The 21,539-nt window shown below is 41.4% G+C and overlaps 4 protein-coding genes across 5 annotated transcripts; 3 read left to right on the top strand and 1 right to left on the bottom strand.

Moving 5' to 3' along the window:
• Window positions 1-670: 670 nt before the first annotated feature.
• Window positions 671-11,086, top strand: zdhhc5b (zinc finger DHHC-type palmitoyltransferase 5b). 2 transcript variants are annotated; one of them, XM_046406056.1, is made up of 12 exons: window positions 671-814; window positions 2,330-3,808; window positions 4,345-4,466; window positions 4,663-4,820; window positions 5,377-5,549; window positions 5,700-5,802; window positions 5,930-6,021; window positions 6,330-6,462; window positions 6,834-6,942; window positions 7,178-7,284; window positions 8,150-9,081; window positions 9,591-11,086. In XM_046406056.1, exons 2-12 carry the CDS (start codon window positions 3,660-3,662, stop codon window positions 9,694-9,696), a joined length of 2,184 nt encoding a protein of 727 aa, XP_046262012.1. In that variant the 5' UTR covers window positions 671-814; window positions 2,330-3,659; the 3' UTR covers window positions 9,697-11,086. The 2 variants fall into 2 exon arrangements, with proteins under 2 accessions (XP_046262012.1, XP_046262013.1); XM_046406057.1 differs by lacking the exon at window positions 671-814 and adding an exon at window positions 829-934.
• Window positions 11,087-11,439: 353 nt separating this feature from the next.
• tmx2a (thioredoxin-related transmembrane protein 2a) lies at window positions 11,440-15,647 on the bottom strand. Its single transcript, XM_046406058.1, has 8 exons — window positions 15,354-15,647; window positions 15,156-15,216; window positions 14,617-14,730; window positions 14,016-14,092; window positions 13,444-13,550; window positions 12,841-12,906; window positions 12,567-12,696; window positions 11,440-12,468 (listed from the first exon to the last, which is right to left on the bottom strand). The coding sequence occupies exons 1-8, from the start codon at window positions 15,540-15,542 to the stop codon at window positions 12,289-12,291; spliced, it is 924 nt and encodes a 307-aa protein (XP_046262014.1). The 5' UTR covers window positions 15,543-15,647; the 3' UTR covers window positions 11,440-12,288.
• A 63-nt stretch (window positions 15,648-15,710) lies between these two features.
• On the top strand, window positions 15,711-18,000 carry si:dkey-6i22.5 (polyamine-modulated factor 1). Its single transcript, XM_046406059.1, has 5 exons — window positions 15,711-15,959; window positions 16,149-16,254; window positions 16,383-16,483; window positions 17,159-17,354; window positions 17,833-18,000. The coding sequence occupies exons 1-5, from the start codon at window positions 15,727-15,729 to the stop codon at window positions 17,896-17,898; spliced, it is 702 nt and encodes a 233-aa protein (XP_046262015.1). The 5' UTR covers window positions 15,711-15,726; the 3' UTR covers window positions 17,899-18,000.
• A 70-nt stretch (window positions 18,001-18,070) lies between these two features.
• med19a (mediator complex subunit 19a) lies at window positions 18,071-21,486 on the top strand. The gene is made up of 6 exons (XM_046406243.1): window positions 18,071-18,450; window positions 18,877-18,999; window positions 19,766-19,899; window positions 20,038-20,134; window positions 20,236-20,330; window positions 21,060-21,486. Exons 1-6 carry the CDS (start codon window positions 18,231-18,233, stop codon window positions 21,123-21,125), a joined length of 735 nt encoding a protein of 244 aa, XP_046262199.1. The 5' UTR covers window positions 18,071-18,230; the 3' UTR covers window positions 21,126-21,486.
• Window positions 21,487-21,539: the final 53 nt, after the last annotated feature.

Genomic DNA, 21,539 nt, shown 5'->3' with positions numbered 1-21,539 from the left:
CTGTGTGATGCCCAGATAAATACCGAATGTCCTGATTTTTCTTTAGCTTTTTCTTTCCTTTCATTTCCTTTGCCATTGTTTTAAACACTGGCATTAATCAGCAGAATGTGGCTTCATTGTAAGTGAGTCTGTTGTGTGGGATTTTAGTCGACCATCTGGGAATGATGGTGAAAAGTTAATAAAAAAAAAAGGTGTTGAATCAAGCAGCTGTACTCGAACTTAACCAGGATTTTAGAAGAAAAAAATAAGAAAAGACTACAGACTCATCATGCTTGACTTATGATTGTGAAAGTTTCCAGTCACAGACATTTTAAGAAATTATCTGCTAAAAAATTTATAATATTGAAACCTGCAACTGAGACACTTGACTATATAAGATTCTTCAGTGAGATATCTCTCTAGAGGTGGGTTTAATGGAGGCATTTATGATATTAATGAAGATGATCTTCTTCGTTGTTGTTGCCACATGAGCAATTTAAACAAATGTTGTTAAAATGTGTCACAAGAATAATATTTGTTTATTACTTTAAGATGTATCACATTAACTTCGTTTAAACATACATGAGGGTTATTAATTATTAATTATTTTTCCTCATAGCAAATCACATCCACATCATAATACAGTTCGTCTGAGCTGCTTGTTGAGACCACACCCCTCGGTCTCTGATTGGCTTTTCATACCACCTGATGGACTAGTTCCGGGATTCTGATGTCGGCCTAGCAAGCGAGCTAAGTAGTTTGCTAGCGGCTAATTGAAGGAGGACAGAAACGACCCACACCCTACAGTCAAGACAGCCCGCATGTTTGGTGTTAGGTATGACCCACTTAATTTACCTGCTCTTCTTGATTACTGTTTAACTTGACGTAGATACACTCATCTTGTTAGCCAGTAAGAAAAGCTTCTCCGGGTATGTAAAGCTTCAATGCTAGCCAGGTAACGTTTGCTAACTCTTTTAGCTATGGTAAAGGAATGAGCAGTGTCGCAAAAAACTTTAGAGGCTAGGTGAGAGCTAACTTGATTACTTACTATGGGTCGCATTTAAATCTCTGGTTATTACGTCGAACTAAAACGCTACAGCGTCTGTGAAGTTTAGAGTGAGTTTACAAAGTGAAGTCTACCTTAATAATGTTCATTGTGGCGTGAGCAGATTTTGGTAGTTGGCTGAATTTTAGCACTGTCCTGGCCTGTTATTTAACGCTTGGTCGATTTCAACGTATGATTGAAAGATGATGCGATCGTCCCGTTGAATGGTATGGATTTAAACAAGGTATCAATTACCGGCTGTCAGTGTGTCTCTTTTGGTCTGAAAAAATGATTAAATTAGCTCGACCTCGGCTTAATTATGTGTTTAGCTTGCGAACTGCATATTGTTGCGGTGACATGACAGTCGGGGCTCGTCACGGAGATTTTAGGATTAACATCCATTATAGTCGGGGTGGATTTGTTGTGGGGCAGATGAGATGATTAACAACGAGCACACTGACACTGTGCCTTGGTCACAGCTCTGTATTTGTTAGTACTGGTGGTTATTGTTGAGAAGAGGGGTGTGTCCGAACTATCAGATTACATTTACTCCGGATCCGTTTTCACTGTGTTCACACCGCACGGACTAGTTTTTCATCTGGTGATGAGGGGAAATTAGCCTGATGTGTGTGCCAAAGGCGTACACTCCCGTCACAGATCGTTGTCTCTCTGTTGTTTTGAATTTCCAGTAGTGGGAGGTGTTTCATTTGAAGACCCGAGGGCATCGTAGTGACAGCTACCTGTTTTAACAGCCGTCTATTGAACAACTCTGTTTTATGAGTAAGGGTGAGAAATGTGCGCGTTCATATCATAACGCAAGCTTGAAGGACAGAAGTTGGTTAGTCAGCCTGACTGTTGTGAAATCAAAATGAAACCTCCCTTTTTCTCAGGTCTGTCCTGTAACCTAACAAGGAATTTACTTCTTAATGTGGGTGCTTATGTTTTCCATTCTGTTATTATGTGTGGGGCCACTACAGTTTGTGTTATCAATGTAATGTTTGTTGATTAATTGTTTGGTCTATAGAATATCAAAATATAGTGAAAACTGAAATGCCCCTCATACTTTTCTAAAGCCCAAATTGATGTTTAGAAATTGGCATTAATATTAGTGTCACTTAGGCGAAGGAAAAGTGGCACATCTGTACAGTCGAGAACAGGGAACTGGGGAATACTCAGCATTTTTGCTTAATTGAAAAAAAAAATGATCATGAAAATAGCTGCCTATGAAATACTCCTTTCAGCTGTAAGTATCTGCAATGTGTTTGCTTAAGTTATGCCCGCTCATAGTGTAATTTTGTTTTACAGGGGAATCCAGCAGTTTTCCCACAGAGCCAGGGGGTGAAAGAAGACAGAGGGACAAAAAGAAAAAAGGGACTAAAATGCAACAGACTACATAACAGCCTCGATTCACATGGCTTTATTTAAGAGATGCAGAATGGAAAAGGAGGTTTGTTTGCAGAGAATTCGGAGGTGGGAGAGGTCTCTACACCTGGACCCGGCCAAGGGCTGTGATACCTTGGTGACCTACATGGGGCTTCTTTTTGGAATGAGTTGATTTTTGTCCTCCTATTGACACAAAGACTAAAGGCACGAGTCTCAAAAGATCCAGGGGGCTCTGCTCGGCCATTTGAGCTATTGTTCTTGTAAAGGCAAGGCCATTATTTTCGAAACATTTTTAGCAGCTTTTTAAAAAGAAATTCCAGCTTGACTTTCGTTTGATGTCAAGCAGCTTCCTGCTACTGTTATAAAAGTGAATTTGTTTATTGAGTTTTTTTTTTCCCCTGCTGACATATTTTGAAATGCTGGAACTGTCCCTCCTGCCGCCATCCTCAGTTTCTTCCACCCACCCAGTGCCTAAATAAGCCCTCTTGGGACAATCACAGAAGTCATCAGCAGCTGCTGCGCTCAATCCTCTGCGTGTTCTCCTCTATGCGCTTCTGCTCTCGGCCTGCTGGCTATCCACCCACTACCTCTATAATTTTCTGGTTTTTCCTTTTTATATTCGTTTTCTCTGAGAGGCATAATCAGAACTCAAGCACAGTGGCAGCCATTAATGTAAACACTGAGTTTTGGGACTGGAGAGAAATTTAAATTGCTCCAGTTTTTGTTGTGTGCGCAAGTGCTTTTGTGTACATGCACAACTTTGTTTGGTTGTGCTGGTGCCAGGGAGGAACTTAAGACAAGATTTAAGTATATTTTTGCACCAAATATAGTTACTTTAAAGCCATACAAAAATAGTTATGTATTACCTACACATATTTTTGTATCACATTGCTCTTGTATAGTTTTGCTTTTATAAACCTCTATTAAGATTACGCACACGCATTAAATATTCACAACAAGCTGTGCACATGCAAGTGAAGCTGTATATTGCTAAAAACAATTCCTTTTGTTTTTGAGTGATTATATTCGTGCTGGGAAACATTTAGCAGCTGCAAACAGAGTATCCCTCATGTTACCATTCAGTTGCTGCTTTGCATAATGTTTGTTTTCTTTTCTAGTCTGTAGTCATGGCCTCCCCTCCCAAACAAACACTGTATTCATTATTTTGACCTGTAAAACACCCTTTACAGTAGGTAGACAGTAGATATCTACCTCTTTCTCTGTCTTCCTCCCCCCTCTCTCTCTTTTTGTGATGCCGGGTTTCAGTGGTGGGGGGGTTGGGGGAGGAGTAGGTGTCCCAGCTTCCGCTCCTCCTCGTCCATTTCGACCCAGCCGCTATGTCCCGGTGTCTGCAGCCACCACCTTCCTTGTCGGGTCCACCACCCTTTTCTTCTGCTTCACGTAAGTATCCTTGTCTTTGTCTTGCTCGTATTTGCCAGAACATTTGCAAGTAATGTGATCGTGGTACAAAGTGCTTACATGTATGTACACACACAGTTGTGTCACTATGCAGCGCATAGCGTTTGTATGTGTATTTGTGTTTGCTAACACGTTTGTTTGTTTTTTTTTTTCAAAAGACGACCTAAAAGTTAACCTAAAACCAAACCGTTATTTAAGTTCAGTGAACTACAACAGTTCCTCACAGTCACACTGTTGAGCTCCTCATTTACAATCAGACTCTTCTATTTGTGGTCACTGAACACCTTCACTTGAGCTGTTCGGTGATAAACTGCTCTACACAAAGGCTTATGATGATAGAATATTGTTTACTCTGTTTCTTGCCAGCAAGGGCGGGGATTCAATCCTGCTTGTGTAATATGTACTTGCTGCTGATTCTGTCTTAAGTAGACAAAGAAAATATGTCAGACTTTGACTAGTACTTGCAGCAATTATCTCAAACTGTAACTTTGTTTCCATCGCTTTTTTGTACTGTACAGGTGTCCGTGGTTGTCAGACTATTTTTCCTCTGTCATTCCCATCTACATTGCTGTGATGTTCCTCTTTACCCTTGCCAACTTCTGCATGGCCACTTTCATGGACCCTGGAGTCTTCCCCAGAGGTAAAGACACTTTAAACAGTGTTTTATGCCCGAGAAAGTTAGTTATTTCATATGTTGGATATGAAATACCTTTGATCACATGACCATGATCCACAAGAAATGGCTGAAATAATTAACTAACACCATGTAGGGAAGACCATATGATCAGGCATTATAATGAAAGCACAGTCTCAGTGTGTGTCTCTGTCATCTTTAGCGGAGGAGGATGAGGATAAAGAGGACGATTTCCGCGCTCCGCTCTATAAGACAGTGGAAATCAAAGGCATCCAAGTGCGCATGAAGTGGTGCTCAACCTGCCGCTTCTACCGCCCGCCGCGGTGCTCTCACTGTTCAGTCTGTGACAACTGTGTGGAGGTACGCACACACACTTTCTTATCATGAGCTTGCTATATCGTGATTCCAAATGAAATTAATTAATTTGACAGTATTATGAGTGAAAGTTATGCAGGGAAATTGAGTGGAACAGGATGTATGATTATCTCAGCTGATGTTTTCCTTTTTTCCATTTTTTCTCTCTGATGTTATTACTTATATTTTTCACTTAATTGGTTTTATGTCAGTGTTGCAACACACCCATTTCTTTGTAATCATTAAAATACATACCTGAAAATGAATATACCCAAATCCCAACCACCCTAATTTTTGCATGGTTTTGCATTACATCACCTGTTTGTGTAACGTGTTTTCCAGTTTGAATATCAAGTCCTAATTTCACACTGAGCTTTTATAAACTCCTGTGTGACTTGACTGTTCAACCTAGATCTGTCCTATTCTTAGTTTTCCATGTGTGGGTGTGGAAGGTAGAAATTGTCTATTCAACTGTTTTTTTACATGCTAGTATTTGCTTGTCATCATTATTTTCCTCTGTGCACCATCTTGTCTTTCTTTGACCCTGTGCTCTCTCTCTCAGGATTTTGACCACCATTGTCCCTGGGTGAACAACTGCATCGGTCGCAGGAATTATCGCTATTTCTTTCTCTTCCTGCTGTCACTTACGACCCACATCATTGACGTATTTAGCTTTGGCTTGGTTTATGTCCTGCACCACCGCCAGCAGCTGGATACACCACATGCTGCTGTAACGTATCCTTCACTTGGCTCACTGTAGCCATAAAGAAGAAAAAAATTTAGGAGACTTTCTTTTCCAATCTTATTCGCATTGTGATTTTTAGAATATTTATTTTTCCACTGTTTTGCTGCATTTTTGTACATTTCTTGACCCTCTCCTCTCAGTATGGCTGTAATGTGTGTGGCTGGTCTGTTTTTTGTCCCAGTCGCTGGTCTGACTGGGTTCCACATAGTGTTAGTGGCCCGTGGCAGGACAACAAATGAACAGGTACATTTAAGCGCTGGTTGTGGGCATCACATCGTGCACCACTGTATTCATTCAGACAGATCTTTCTTCTCTCCATCAGTAATGTTGAGGTTGAAACGTTTTTCTCTCCTCCATCCTCTAATTGTAGGTGACAGGGAAGTTTCGTGGAGGCGTTAACCCTTTCACCAAAGGCTGCTTGAGGAATATTTCACATGTGCTCTGCAGCTCCCAGGCCCCCAGGTCAGTGCTCCTCTCTTTTATGCACTCATCTGTTATACTCTACAATTATTCTTTTTCCACTGCCTCTCTCTTTCCATTGCTCTCTCATCATCTACTTTTCCACCCTTTTCTTTCATTGTTTTCACTTCCCTGTTTGGTCAGTGGAATAAAAAGTATGAGTACAAAAGTGTGAGTGGCTTCTGGTGTCTGATTGTTTGTAAATAAAGCGATGTGCTGCTGAACCTTTTATTTAATGCTTGTATCATTATAATTAGGAAGTGTGTGTGTGTGTGTGTGTGTGTGTGCGCGCGCGTGCGCTCCTATTACAGATATATGGGCCGGTGGCGAAGTCCTCAGGCAATGGAAGTACAGCCACCATTTCTTAGACCGCCTCTCACTGAGGCCCAGCTAGAGGCCAAGGTCCTGGACAATGGCATCCAGAACGACCAACACAGCACGAGGGTGAGTGATAGCACCTCCAACAAACAACGACAAGAGCAATCTACATGTAGAAATGTGGATGTAGCAACTCAAGACTTCACTGAGCGGTTTCACTCAAAACTAATTGGTGCTTAGTACTAATACTGTACTATGTGACAAACTGAATTTCTTGAGTTGCAAAATTATCTTTTAAATTGCAAAACATCATATGTGCAAGTCATGACACAATGGGGGGAAGAAAAATGCCTTTAGCCTCTCAATAACCCTGTGTTACTGTCGCCCCCTGTGCCAGACAGCCTCATCATTCATTTCAGTGAATAGGATTTTGATTCAGTTCTGCAGTCAGTCCTCTAACGCTGCTTGCATGACCTTTCTGTGTGTGTGTTTTGCAGTCAAAGAGCAGTCTTGATCAGATGGAGAGCCAGTCAGCAGATGCAGAGCCTCCACCTCCTCCAAAACCGGAGCTTCGTTACCCTGGCCTGCCCCGTGCTGACACAGAGGGTAAGACACACACACACACACACACACACACACACTCACGTACACACGAACCAGTGCCGTTGTCACTGGACAAGTTAACATGTCCAGTGATGTACACTGGACAGTGTTGACCTCATGTGCAGCCCAGGTGTTGTAAATGTATATGTATAATGTATATGTATATGTAAACAGTTAAATGTTTTCTAGCCCCAAATGGTCCTTTTTCAAATGTCACTTTTGGTTTCTTGGCACTCAGAGAGCAGCTTGTTGACTGAAGCTCCACCTACACCATCAATGTACAAGTACCGACCAGCATACAACAGCCCAGGAAGGAACCACACTGCTCTCACACATCCCAACAAGGTACAAATCAGTTTACACTTGAACAGATCTCAGGGTATTGGGAATAACATTATGTAGATGATGTATATTAAAAAAATTACTGACAAAACAGTCCGCTCAGAGTAAAGTTAAATGCATGTTTTTGGAAATATAGACACATGGAATATGCGTGTCAAATTTAAATATTTTCTTAATATAAAATAAACACAGCCTTGTTGTTATTACATAGCAATCTTGTTTAAGCATTTGTAAAACATGTGAGTATCCTTACACAAAAAGAAGTGAAGAAAACAGAATGAACAATGTCCCGTATATTACTGTAACATGTAGAGTAGTGGCTGCTTTGCCCTGCCCCTTCTTATTTCTTTTGTGGTTAATACCATGCCCCTCTTTTTTTGTTTTTACTTTAAATTGATCATTCAGTGGCCATCGGTCGATAAGTAAGTCTCAGCTAGTGTCATCTCTGTGTGTGTATCCCTTTGACTGTCTCTGTGTGTTTGAGTGGATCTCTCTTTCCCCTGAGACTGCATTGATTGGAATGTCTAGTTCATGTACTGTATGTATATGTATTTCCATTCATGTGCTGATACACAAAGTCCTTGACATGCAGTGTCAGTGCCTGTTCAAGCCAGTCAATGTTTCCAGTCCAGTAGTGTGATGATGGAGTAGAGCACCAGCCAAGAATCCACTTTCTCTTCACCACTCTTTTTTTTTTCTGTTCCAATCTGTAAAAAAGGTTGTTTTTTAGGATATGTTATCTAGTCTTTAGGTAACATTGTGATTTTCATCTTTCTGTCCTCCCTTCATCCCTGCCTCCATCTTCATCACACTTTTTCCTCCCCCTCGGTGTCTTTGGTCTGTTCTTCTACCTCTCTCCTCTCTTCAGATGATTCGTGGGGAGAGTCTCGACTCTCCGTCTCCCTCCATCCTCATGTCCAGCCACAAGCCTAGCTACCGCTCTGAGCCGAGCAGCCTGGACGGGGCCACAGTGGTGGGGGGTGGTGTAGGGGTGCGCAGAGGGGGAGGGGAGAGGGGTGAGGGCCCCGGAGGCCCTGGTGGGACTGCTGTGGGGCTATCAGGGGGTATGTCAGGTTATTCCCTGACTGGGCGCTCCTACACCTCCTACCCATCCTCTCTGGTTCTGTCCACTGGAGGTTCCCGCTCCTCCAGCCTGCGCTCAGCGCACACAGCACATAACCCCCTAGCCACGCTCCAATCAGAAGGAACCACAGACACCAGCTACAAAAGCCTGGCCAATCAGACGCCTCGGAATGGCAGCCTGTCTTATGACAGCCTGTTGACGCCATCCGAGAGCCCAGAGTTCGAGTCAGCTGCCCACGAGCTGTCGCCACAGAAACCTCACGCTCAGTTTCCCTCAGCTACTCTAACAGGCCATCCTGAGGTGGTGTCACCTAGTACCCGGCTGCAGGGCTACACGTCGCCCTTCCTCTCGGCTCAGATTGCCCAGCAGAGGGAGGGGCAGCTGCTCCAGGGCTCTGCCACTTTCTCCTCCCCCCACAAGGCCTATCTGCGTGCTGTCAGTCCACCTCCCTCCTCCCCTGGGCCTCCTGAGATCCAGCACCTGCTCCATCATAACCAGGGCTCTTCCTACCGAGTCTCTCGTAACCCTTCCTCCTCATCCTCTTCTCCTGGGGTCCGCTCACTAGAGCCCCCTGTCTCCCCGCCACCTCGCGGCCTCTCCCTCGGCAAGTCTCAGTCTTACACTGGGGAGGCAGGTCCTCAGCACAAACCTCGGCTTGCAGGAGGAGGCACTGTGCTGGGAGGGGGAGGAGCTGGAGGAGGGCAACAGGCTCCACAGTGAGTAGTTATCCGTCGCCAGATGCGTCAGCCTGCTACTCTTCCTCCTCATTCTCCTTTTCCTCCTAATCCTCTTCTTCTTCCTCCCTGATTTGTGTCAGCCCTCCTCTTCCTCCCTGATCTGTGTGAGTCTTCCTTTTTCTTCTTTTACAGTTTACAGCCAGTCTTTGCTTGTTTAGTATTGAACAGTTGGATGTGTGTATGGAAGTTGTATTGGTTCAGTCAGTGGAATGTCTACTTTAGTGTTAACAGCATGCCAGTATGTGTTTAGCTCTGTAAAAGCATGCCTGAACCATGCTGCTACACGTCCTTTTTTTTCCTCATTGAGTATAATTCCAAATGCCTCACAAGACCAGTGGTCGACAAACATTTTGCTGTGTTTGATTATTGTTATTTTTGATGTAGAACCACTAACCTCCACATCCATTTATCCTCTGTTTTCATCCCTAATCTGCCTCCCCCTCCCCTCACTTCCCCTTCCTTCCCCTTCCTGACGGTTGTCCACTCAGATCAACTTCTCGCCCAGTCTTGGCTAATCACACCACATCCAAACCAGGGGGCGGGGTGAAGAAGGTGACGGGGGTCGGAGGGACCACATACGAAATATCTGTTTGAGTGACAGACATCCTTCGTGGTCTTTCACAAGGAGATGTGGAGAAAAAGTGACTGGACTACTTGCATTTACCTGAGCTGGATATTATTCATGACTGCAGGCCCCTGAAAAATGACTGCTCTCTGCTGCAACAGACTAAAGGAGCAGGCCTGTCTGGTACTCCCTTTGGTATCTTTGTAACGCCACTGGCAACTCGTCACTGTTAGCCTTTCAGATTTGAACAAAGAGTAAAAGGAGACACTTGATTCTTCATGGGATCAAATCCTCTCCATTTAGAGACTTTGTGAGCCACAGGCTGATATGACTGCATCGTCACGGTTGGGTACAGGTATGTGTATTGAACACACATAGCTATTCAGTGATTTACTGTTTTACTTTGGTACATTAGCACAGAGTATTGACCACTGTGTTTGACCCTTGGAAAGGACGGCCTTCATCCAGTAGATTCAGAATTCTAAGTGGTGAGGATTCGGGACTGTTCTGTTCCTTCTCTGTCCGAATGGACCACATAACCTGTTTATCGACAAGTGTCACGGAGAGATGAGTCCGACCTGTTAACAGTATCGTTTTAGTTTTATAAATCTTTTTTTTATTATTATTATTGTTTTATATAAATGTATAAAATGTTTCAGATTATTATTGGGTCAAATTGTCGGGTATTGAAGATGACTTGATGAGGGTGGCAGGTGTACCATTATTCATGGAAGCGATTTCCGATCAGTTGCCTGCTTATATTTAATGGCTGCATCAGCCGCTCATGAGCCCTCACTGGAATTGACATCGTCCAAAGAGAATAATGATCCTTAGGTGAACGGCTTAGAGGCAAATGATGGAGCTTAATTTTTGAAAGCCACAAAGAAATTCTGAATCACAATTGCAGCACAAGCATCTTTGTGGGATGTACGCTTGTAACGTTTATGCTAGAGACATTATGCAAAATCTGTTTGTAGCTTTAAGATCATTTTATGTCTTTTTTGCTGTTTTTTTTTTTCTTCTTTTCCGTAGTGTTTGGTCTGTCAGTCAGTCAAGATGTTAGCAAAACTTAAACCTTTAACACATGGCCAGCCAAATAGGGGCAGCGAGGGAAGGGCTTATTTATTTCATCAGACAAGACAACCTTGTAGTTTTGGACACAATTTCAAAACAGTTTCTCTCGCAGTTTGTTCTTTCTTTTTTGAGAAATGAAATATGAATATTTTTTATTATAAAAGATTATATAAATGAAATTGTAAATGCAATATGCCACTGAAAAGCTTTTTAAAGAGGGACTGGTGTGCATTTAGATACTGTTATAATTTTCTTACCTTGAAACCATTCATAGTGAAGCAAGCACATTTTTTTTGTTACACTTTAATGAGGAAAAAATGTAAGATTTTTATTTCTTTTTTTTTTTTTTAAAAAAAAAAAAAACTCTGTAAAGTTACAGTTCTATTTTTTTTTTCCAGCACACACCCATGTTGAGAAAGGATTGATTACAGGAAGGGAGGTGCATCTTTCAGAATCGGGCATTACAGTAAAGGTTTTATTTATTTATTATTATTTTTTAATTCTGTTAAAGCCCACAGTAGTATATGCAGTAGAATGTCAAAGCTGGCTGAATGTAGCACATCTTTTTTTGGGGCGGGTGGGGGGATACACTTGAATCACACAAGTTATCATTGTCCAACCCAAATGAGTGTGTTCTGTGTTTTCAACTCTCCCAGGCTATGTCTTCAGTGTGCATCTGATTTTTTTTTTTTTTTTTGTTTGTCGTGCCGAATGCTTCGCTGGTGTGCATAGTTGTGAGAATATTGATCATATCAAATGTCCAAATGTGGGTTCATGTGTGGATGGTAACAAGAAAAGAAGCATTAATGGCACAAGCAGCCGTCGTATTGAGATAAAGAGAATCTGTGTTAACTTTTCTTCCTGCTCTGGCCATGAATGGTGGCCAATGAACAATTTGAAACCATGTGGGTATAGTAAGTATAGTTTTATGTGAGATAAACTGTCGCTGTTGTGGGCTGTGATGAATGGAACGAGTTTCACAAATATCTTTAACGAGTACATTAAAGACATTTCCAAAATGGCCTTACAAAGAATTTTTAAAAAGATGTCTTCTCAGAATAAAAAGGTCAAACTGATGAAAAACCTTAAGTGTCACGAATCTTAAATCTTTTTTATTTCAGCTCTCGTCTTTGGTTTTGAAATGTGAGACATCAGTAAACGCACTAATTGCATAAAACAGGCAGTAAACATTTACATGCAGTAATGATGTGTTGCTGTAAGTAGCCAAAAATTAAATATTACAAAAAAAGGCATTTGTTCTCAAATAACTTAAGGTCTGTTAGAAAATGTCGCCAAATTATTGCTTATCTTTTGATTTCATGCCATGCTGTCATACCCAGTCAGAACAGGGAACATCCAGCTGGTCTGGTTTTGTTTTGTTTTGTTTTTTGGTCTTGGTATTTATTTTCCACAGTAAAGACTTTGTGTAGGAATGACATCTAGCAGAGGTTAAATCTATTTTCTTCTCTTAATTCCATTATAATCTAGACTCTGCAGTGATGTGAAGCATGACAATGTTGGAAGAAAAAGACAGCGTCCCCCTCATTTCACTGGTCTTTCTTGCTTTCACTGGGTTGCTCTGGGTTGTCAGCTTCACCATAGAGCTCATCGCTGCCCTCCTCTGGCTGAGAGCCGTTCTGCTTCTCTTCTTTCAAACCGCGGCCTTTGTTAAGCTTCTTGGATTTTTGGAAGAGCTCATTGAGGTTGAACTCTCGGATAATGTTCTCCTGGGGATCACATGCGTTTCATATTAGGATTTATATGTGAGTGTGAGGCTGTTTCATGCAACACCTGCTCAGTACATGTCTCTTATGGACAGACTTACCTCATTGAAGGTCCAAGATACAGCTCTCCCTTTGTTGTCTACCATTGGACGTCTCATAATTTCTCGCCCCCCTTGGAAAAGCACCAGTGTAGGCAGCTGCTTAGCCAGAGGAGAAGTACTAACCTTGTACCTGTTCAGAAATAATTCATGGGACAATCAATACCTGTGCTGATAGAATCTGTCAAACATTTAAAAAAAAAAAGAAATTGTGTTATTAAAATTAAGTCTACGTCGTTAAAGACAGCAAATTGGGTGAGCAGAGAAAATGACTGACCTCTCTGAAACCTCTCCGTAACGTCCGATGTCCACTTTCCCAAACCTGAGTCCAGCACAGTTGTACCTGCAGGACGTATGGGAGAGACATTTGGGCCTCAAGTCAAAGGTGAAACATCCAATAGGTGTCCATTTTGGAGAGCATTTAACTTCAAGTCTTTTGCAGAGCTAAAACATTGCAGTTAAATCCGACAGTAACTGTGACTACTGAGGGAATCGTCTCAGAATCAGAATTTACAGCCCATTCTGATCAGACTTTAAACATGTAAAATTTAGACAAATACAGCATGGAATGCAAGCTGGTATTAAATAAAATAAATTAATTTACATTTCACATCTAAGACATCAAAAACCATGTGGAGTGACCCGGAAAATACAATCATAGCATATGGAATGCTCAGCAGCATCGATATTTATTTGTTTTAAACTTAGTATTGACTGATAATTTATAAGTTTATAGTGAAACATGTGTATTTAACTAGTATGTTATCTTGCACCCAGCTGAGCCAATCACAACCATATCTTTTTTTACAAAAGATGTCAAATGTATCTGACTAAGACGTATTTTAATTACTAGAAGGCCTCCCTTTTCCTGATGTCTTACTTGAGCGAAAGGTTGGCAAAGACGGGAGCGAAAGACTGGCAGTCGGAGGACCAGTTGGCGTAGAATTCGACAATCCAGGTGACACGATTGTCTCTCTCAAGCTCCTCCTAATGACTCAGTCACACAACATTAGATAAGAACACATCACACGGATCTCCATCATTCACTCACACACATTGTCAATTAGGTGAGTTTAACATCTTTTTCAATTTCAAATGTCTGACATTCAGTTAACATATTAACTGGCATGCTGTTATTATAATTGGCTGTTTGTGTTCGATGGACAAAATGCAAACAAAACGCTGCAAAAACTTTGCACTGTGCAGCCGGTTGTCACTAAAAGAAAACAACCTAAAAAGCTTGCATCTTTGTGTTCTTATTAAATTGCATATGAATACTTGATGATCCCATAAACCTCTAAGTAATTCTCTGAGTAATTTTGTTTTTTCAGTTTTCAGCTTTTACTTAACATATCACAGGCCTGGGGAAATACTGTGCATCCAAATCATGTTTAAGAAATTTATTTTTAACATTTGAACACCATTCAGAACAGTCAGTAGTGTAATACTCACATCTATGGTCTTATCACTGAAGTACTTGATGTACTCGGGGCCCATGTAAAGAGGTGGCTTACAGGTCATGACGAATGCTGGAGGCAAGGCAACGATAAACAGACTATTAAGTTTACATCTTCCCAGTGGAAGAACACAATGGCTAAATGTATTCTTTTAAAAAAATTCTGAAGCTATGACAATTAATAAATACGGTCCTTCAAGTCCTTTTACTGTGAAACAGGGACTATCTTTGCTAAGACTATTAAAATGAATACCTGAATAAATCACAGAAAAAAGGAACAGATGAGCTATTTTACACAACAAACGTCACAAATCAGTGAGACTGCTGCCTGCTCAGGCTGCCACCTACAAACAAAAGTGACTCCAAGATCAAATGTGTGGGGATCCACCTCTGTACTGGTGTGACTTAACCCCATTTTAAGGTGTAGGTGATGGGACTGGCACCCTGCTGCTTGTGAGGAACACTACTGTAATCTGTCCTCCTCGATGGAAGACAGTTTTCCGTAAATATCCTTTCCCATAACTTAACTGTAATCAGTAGTGGGTCAGTATTTGCAAAAAAAAAAAAAAAAAAAAAAAGGATTACAAGGCCACTAACCGACACACAATGAGAGGTAAAGGATGCCAAGCCGAATGTCAAGCCGGAAGAAGAGGATGACGTTGGCCACTTTGCTGAACAGGAACAAGTTGCCTACATGCTGCTCCAGTGTGACTAAGGAAGAGTGAGATAGGAACAATGCAGGCAGCAGAGAAGGAGGGGGGTAAAAAGTCTTTACACGTTTGATACAAGGTCAGAAGGAGGCAGTGTAGTGTTTACACAATAAAGCAAAGTTTTTAGTAAAGCCCCTCCTGTTTTCTTCTTGCTGCGGGACTTCTCTGTATATCTGAATCAGTTACACATTAGGTCACAAATACCTACTTGGTTGAAGTTTAACAGTTGCACATTACAGGACAAACATACCCAGTGTCATTGTTAGATAGGATAATAAACATGGTCACATAGCTGTCTGTAGTTTAGGTTAAAGATGAGTTTTAATTACTGTTTACAGTGTAAACAAATTGATGCCTATGCATGCATTTGTGTGTGTGTGTGTGAGAGAGAGAGAATATGTGTGGGGGAGGGGGGAAGTCACATACTTGCTCTCCTGTTCTTCATCATCACTATTGCACTGAGAAACATGAGAATTTCCAATTCTCTCTGTAACACAAAAACACGCGTATCACAAAACAACTTTTGATAAGTGAGTAAACGGGTTAACTCATCTTACAGCAACGACCCACGCGCCGCCACATTTAGCAGCAGGCAACACTATCTCCACCAGGCTCCATGCTCACCCAGTCAAAGTCGCAGGAGTTGCCGTCCTCTCGCTGGGTCGCCAGGTGCTCGCACAGCCCGGGAGCTTTTCGGACCACCAGGAAGGCGACTGTCATGACGAGCTGGGCGATATAATACGGTTTCAGTAGCCATTTGTAAATCTGAGGTAAGTGGTACAAGAAAGTGCAGAGTCCTGTGATAAGAGCCATGTTGCCAGAAGCGTCAGTCGACCTCAAGGAGTTTGAGGAAGAGTGACAGCTGAGGTAACCGACTGGAGTAGCGTCGTATCGCACGGCGCATGCGCGAACTCCAACATTTTCGTCGTTTCTGGGCGCTCCGACTCGCCGTAGATTTGGCGGGTACTGCGAAACGTAAACAGGGGCAAGCTAAAAAATGGAGCAAAGCGAAATGTCAACACAAAATGAGAAAGCAGATAATATAACGTCGTGTGTTAAAGACCCCACTGAAAACCAGACTAATGAAGCCGCATGCGAAGTTCCATCACAGCTGCCAAACGCTGGACCAGTTTGTAAGCCGTCCGAGGAGACGGAAGCTCGGCATAACAGGTTGAAGCTATTCGACAAAGTGATGCAGAAGAGCCTGGAAAAGTTTATCGACCTTGCCAGGTAACTAAAAAAATAAATGTATGAACATAGTAAAAGGTTCCGAGACAACGCTTTCAGGTTGCTTTTGTCCAAATAACAGTCCAGCAACAGTCCATCGATCAACTTATGAATTGATTAATTAGTCATTTAAGTGCTAAGTTAGTAGCCACACTTGACTGCACTTTTATCTGATACTGCTATCACTTACAGTTTTAACAGATTTGCCAGCACATTTCGTCCGCTGTACAAGAAGAACCCACAGAGGATGGAGAGCATTCACAAGCAGTTCATAGAGGAGCTGCGGAGGGCTATACAGGTGTTTGTTTGAACAAAATAAGCAACATATGGAAGATCTAATGCTTTGTTGTTTGCATTACCTATTACTGGCCTTCCTGCTTTTATTTTCACCTGCTTACATGAATGCCTGTGTCTGTGTATGTGAAGGAAGACCTCAGCAGATTGATTGAAGAAGGCCGGTTAGATGTCAAACTGAATGAGCTGGACAAACTGGAGCGGGCTGCTAAGAACAACCCAAACCCTGCATGGTCAGTACGCAGCATTAAATACTCTTCACCTTGTTGCACCCTCTGCTTTCTCTCTAATGAACTGATCTGCTGGTTTCATGTCAAGTATTTTTGATTACATGCTCTCAGTTTCCCAGTAACAGAACATGTGAATGCTGACAGCCACCTGCTCCCCTTACCACCACTCATTCAAACACACTGTAACAAAAACAAAGTAGTAAGTTTGCTCTTCTTACCAAAAATATAGCAGATCTTAGCCGTCTGACTTGCATTTGGATCTGATGTGTTTTTGTGTGTCTCTGAACGTTAACTGTAGATTTTCTCTTTATTGCTCCCTCGTTTAGTTAATAGAATAATTCTAGTGTTGTTTGTTGGTGAAACATTTTAGTCATAAATATTTGAAGACTTAAAATGTACTCACAATGCACATTCCCACGCATTTTCAAAGCAAGGTGCATAAAGTTGGATGCACAGGGGACCTTTGTGGGCAGTTATTGGGTTGAAGTACCAGTAATTTGCCTCTGTGTTGTTGTGTTAATCACTAAAGAACATCATACTGTATGAACATTTACACTGGAGTGTAGGGGCTTTACCTTTCTTAATTTCACTGTATATCACTACTGTAATATTTCCGTTTTGCGACGTGGTTAAAATGCAAAACATTTTAATTCTTTGTCTTCTCACTTGTTCTTTCAGGCGACCAAGTGGGGTTCCTGAGCAGGACTTTTGCAGCTTTTTAATGCCATATTATCAAAAGCAGGAGGCCTACATGCGACAGGAGTTGAAAAAGATTCAAGCAGAGAATGCTGCCCTAGCACAGAAAGTTAGGGCTGGTCGAGAGAATATTGCTCAGACTGAACATCGTATTTCTACAGCTGTTGAGGAATGGAAGGTGAGATAGAAACAATGGAAGATTTTTAAAAAATGTTCAACATGTTTACTGTTACAGTCACAAAGGTAGTGCATTAGTAAATAAGTATAAGATAATGCTTGAGTCTTTTGACATTGATGTCACCTGGAAATGAATACTCCAAAGCTCTTTTACAAATGCATAGAAAACATACACTTTTAATTAGCATGACAAATTCTGTAATAGCTGCATAATTTAACAGTATTTATCAAAAGCTGCATTTTATTCCTTGGGGCTGAATAACTTCTGTATATTGTAAGTGGGAGTGATGTTCTAAAAATTGAAGGAGAAACAACATGATATGGGCATAGTTTGAACGAAGCCACTGTCTGCCGGCTGTGGCTGAGAGCTAAAAGATACTAAAACTACAGGATCAGTAGAAATACAAAAAATAAGTTGGTTTTAGTAGGTTTTGGTGCTAACAGTTTTTGTGTATTTTTTTTCTACCTTTCACTTTTAGGCATCAGTCTCAGAGTTTGAAAGGCTGGCATCTTCTCTCTGCCCTGCTGACGTCTTTGATGTGTGATCTTCAAATGCTTTGACCTGCAGATATATCGACTAACTTAACTGTACATATTGATTATATCTACTATGCCTTTCTGAAAATAAACATCAAACCTTGGGGAAACATGTTTTGAGAGCTCAGTGACTATACATCAGCAGTCATTATGGTAATGTGCGTGTTTCTGTCTGGTATTACGGTACACGGGCCATGAAAATAATGCCACAAAGAAGTGCAGAGTAGAGTAGTTGACACTTGGACGGTTTCACGGTGATCTCCAGTCTAAGAAGTAGCAGGCTATACGCTTGAAGAAACCGGCTTTTTCTTTACACATAAATGTATTATTCGCGATAGATATGACGGAAATGTTTTCAACTCTGTTCGGGCAAAATGAAGCTCCGGGACCGCCCGGCTCGTCGTCTCTGGGTTTCGGACCAGGGAAACCGCCGCCGCCTCTGACGCAGAATCAAGTCTCCATGGCGGGGCAGATGCCACCGCAGCTCGGGGATGAAGGGCCTGCTCTGCGCAAACCTGGAGCCATGAATGAACCTTTCTACTTACTGCGGGAGCTTCCTGGTATTGTTGGACTATTACAACTACTTTATTATTTGAGTGTTATTTGTCAATTTTAAGAAAGAGCTGAGCTGTTTTCAGAGGTTGCTATCCAGTTCGTAAACAATGCTAGCTAATGTTAGCCAGCAAGATACGTGCTACTGAAAATATTGTTTAAGCTAATTACCAGTATTAGCCTACCTGATTTGTAGCGGTAGGATTGTGTTTTATGTTTTCCAACAGCGTTTCATATGTTTTAATATCTTTAAACGTTATATAATTGAAATTTCAATAATGAGCATCCCTGAACTAACATTAGCACTGGATGGAAATGGTCAGCAAGAGATATATTTTTGCTGGAATACCTAATTTGCTAAATGTATAAGTTAGTAACGTGACAAGACTTGTGGCGTTTGCATGGATTACATTGATATGAATGTGTTTGTTCAGTGGGAAACGAATTAACAGGGAACACCAACCTCATCACGCATTACAACCTGGAACATGCCTACAACAAATTCTGCGGGAAGAAAGTGAAGGAGAAGCTCAGCAACTTCCTACCAGAGTTACCAGGTGGGTTTGGCGTAGAAACAAATGTGCAATTACCGCCAGGTATGAGTGATGTAGGCTACGTCTGCCTCTTAAAAATAATAAAGGCAAGGCAATGATTAATTTGCAGTGTAGGACCTTAGTTTCCAAGTGATTTTCATCTGTGGTGGCTGTTCATATAAATTCACCTCACAGTTAACCTTGTGCCCAGTGGCAGTAAGCTTGAAGTGTCAAAACTCCAGCAACACTTGAAGTATTAAAAACAGCTTCATTTGACCTTTGACCTAGACTAAATGTATATAGTCCTTTATATCTTGAAAGTACATAACACTTTACAATTTGCGCACTAATGGCAGTGTATCTGCCACAGAAAACGATGGCCTGCTCACCAGTTGAAACTTGGGGATTAGTGTCAATTAGTCTCTATCAGGGACACTTTGACACCTAGACAGGAGCAGTCAGTTAAATGGATGACCTCCAAAGCCACAGTCACCGCGAAACTGCATATTCTTAGCAAGTCAAATGGACAAACTCAAATCATCTCAAACCATTTGTCTATGGATATAAATGGCTTTAACAGTAGATGTTGACATACATGTGAATACATACAAATGTAAGGCTAGTCTCTGAGTGCATCGCTGTGGTTCAGAGCTGTTTTGTAAATTCCAAACAATAGCAAAGTGTGTAGTAAAAATTATATCAGCTTAACAACAAGCCCCAGCTCCCTTTGTTTATGATTTATCTTTTGTGGCTTATATTTTTATCTTGTCCTTTCTTTTCTCTGCCGCAGGTATGATCGACTGTCCGGGAACTCAGGACGGCAGCTCATTGCGCTCTCTCATCGATAAACCTCCCGTGTGTGGGAACTCCTTCAGCCCCCTGACCGGCGCTCTTCTCACAGGCTTTAGACTACACACAGGACCGGTACTAATCAAACACAACACACACAAGCTCTAAACACGCGCATTTTGAGCATTCTGAGACGTGTTCTTCAGTTCTCAATTACATTGTTTCGTTCATTCATTCAGTACGCATGCATGTTTTTGTGTTTGTTTTTCTCAGCTCCCAGAGCAGTACAGACTGATGCATATACAGCCTCCAAAGAAGAAGAGCAAACACAAGCACAAACACCATCGACCACAGGACCCATTACCACAAGGTATGACATAAACTGCACGTTCACAAAGATGTAATTAATTTAACTCTTTCACACAATGCATGTTCTCAGGCCACTGATTTGCTTCTTTTTTGAAATTACAGAAACTCCATCAGACTCTGATCCCAAGAAGAAAAAGAAAAAGAGAGATGATGATCCTGACCGCAAGAAAAAGAAGAAAGACAAGAAAAAGAAAAAGGTAAGTAAATCTATCAAGATCCTACTAATTCAGTTATTATGTGTTGTGATTGGTCCTAATGCAGTTCTTGGCAGAGATGGAAAGCAATCAGGGACCCTTATTTTGACCTTAACCACATTAAACCCATTCATAAACTTTGTCTTAAAATGTATACATAAAACTAAGAAATCCTGAAACATTTCCAGTTTTAATGTAATAAGTTTAAACTTTAAAGCTACATTGCTTGATTTTGGGGGATTTGGCTGTTATTTTTTTTCTTTTTAACTTTTAACCATCTGGCTATGATCTATGATTTGCACAATTTAGCCTTCTCTGAAAATGTTTGGCTTTTGAACAAAAGGTGTATTAGTTTATTGTTTGTGAAAGGCCTTTTGAACAGAACATATTTTTGCAACCAAGTGCATAATTGCACTCACATCTCCCCAGTATATGAAACATAGACATTTCAGATCCCTCTGAAAGCCTATATAAAGCTAATTTGTTCGTGTTAGTGTTCTGAGTTAATTGGACTCCAGAATGTACTGGATGTGCAGGCTCCCTGAACTCATGTGGATGTAGATTTCTGCGCACTTCGCTCAAGAGCATATGCCAAGGCTTTTGGTCCATGTCCTCCATGTAGGCATCATGCACAGATGTCACGTCTACACGAGTAAATCGTAGTGTGCAGGAGCCTCAGTCAACCCGCTGATTATAAACCATCGTGTTACTGCTCTGTCTATCCCTTTCCAGAACCGCCACAGTCCCGACCACCCCGGCCTTGCTGGATCACAACCCAACAGTAACAGCCTAAGATAGACAGGAGCCCACTGTGTGCACGCTTGTGTTCGAATGTGTATGGGTGACTGGGAATTTTGTAAGAGGATGTGTGTGTTTTAAAGAGAATTGTATTATTGAGAGTATGTTTAATAGGAAAAATGATGAATCAAATAATGCAAATTGTATGGTGTGTGTGAGAGAGAGATATGAATGGAGCAGAAGCACAGTGGATGTGAATGACGATACAAAGAAATGTTACAGAAACAGTATAAAAGGCAGAAAGCCACTGATGAGCTGTGTGCTATGAATGACTGAGCAGACACTGTGTGTAAGTCCCTCTTTGATTTTTGTTGTGATATTTTTTGACCATGATGCCAAAATAAAATAAGTTTGGTTATTACCTTTGTGTGTGTCTCCTTGCGAGACCTCTTGTTGGATTTGTTTAAGATTATA

The sequence above is a fragment of the Scatophagus argus genome, chromosome 12, assembly GCF_020382885.2.
Source record: "Scatophagus argus isolate fScaArg1 chromosome 12, fScaArg1.pri, whole genome shotgun sequence".
NCBI lineage: Eukaryota > Metazoa > Chordata > Actinopteri > Scatophagidae > Scatophagus > Scatophagus argus.
The sequence above is the reverse complement of the archived record's forward strand: the minus strand, read 5'-3'. Positions and strand labels throughout refer to the sequence as shown.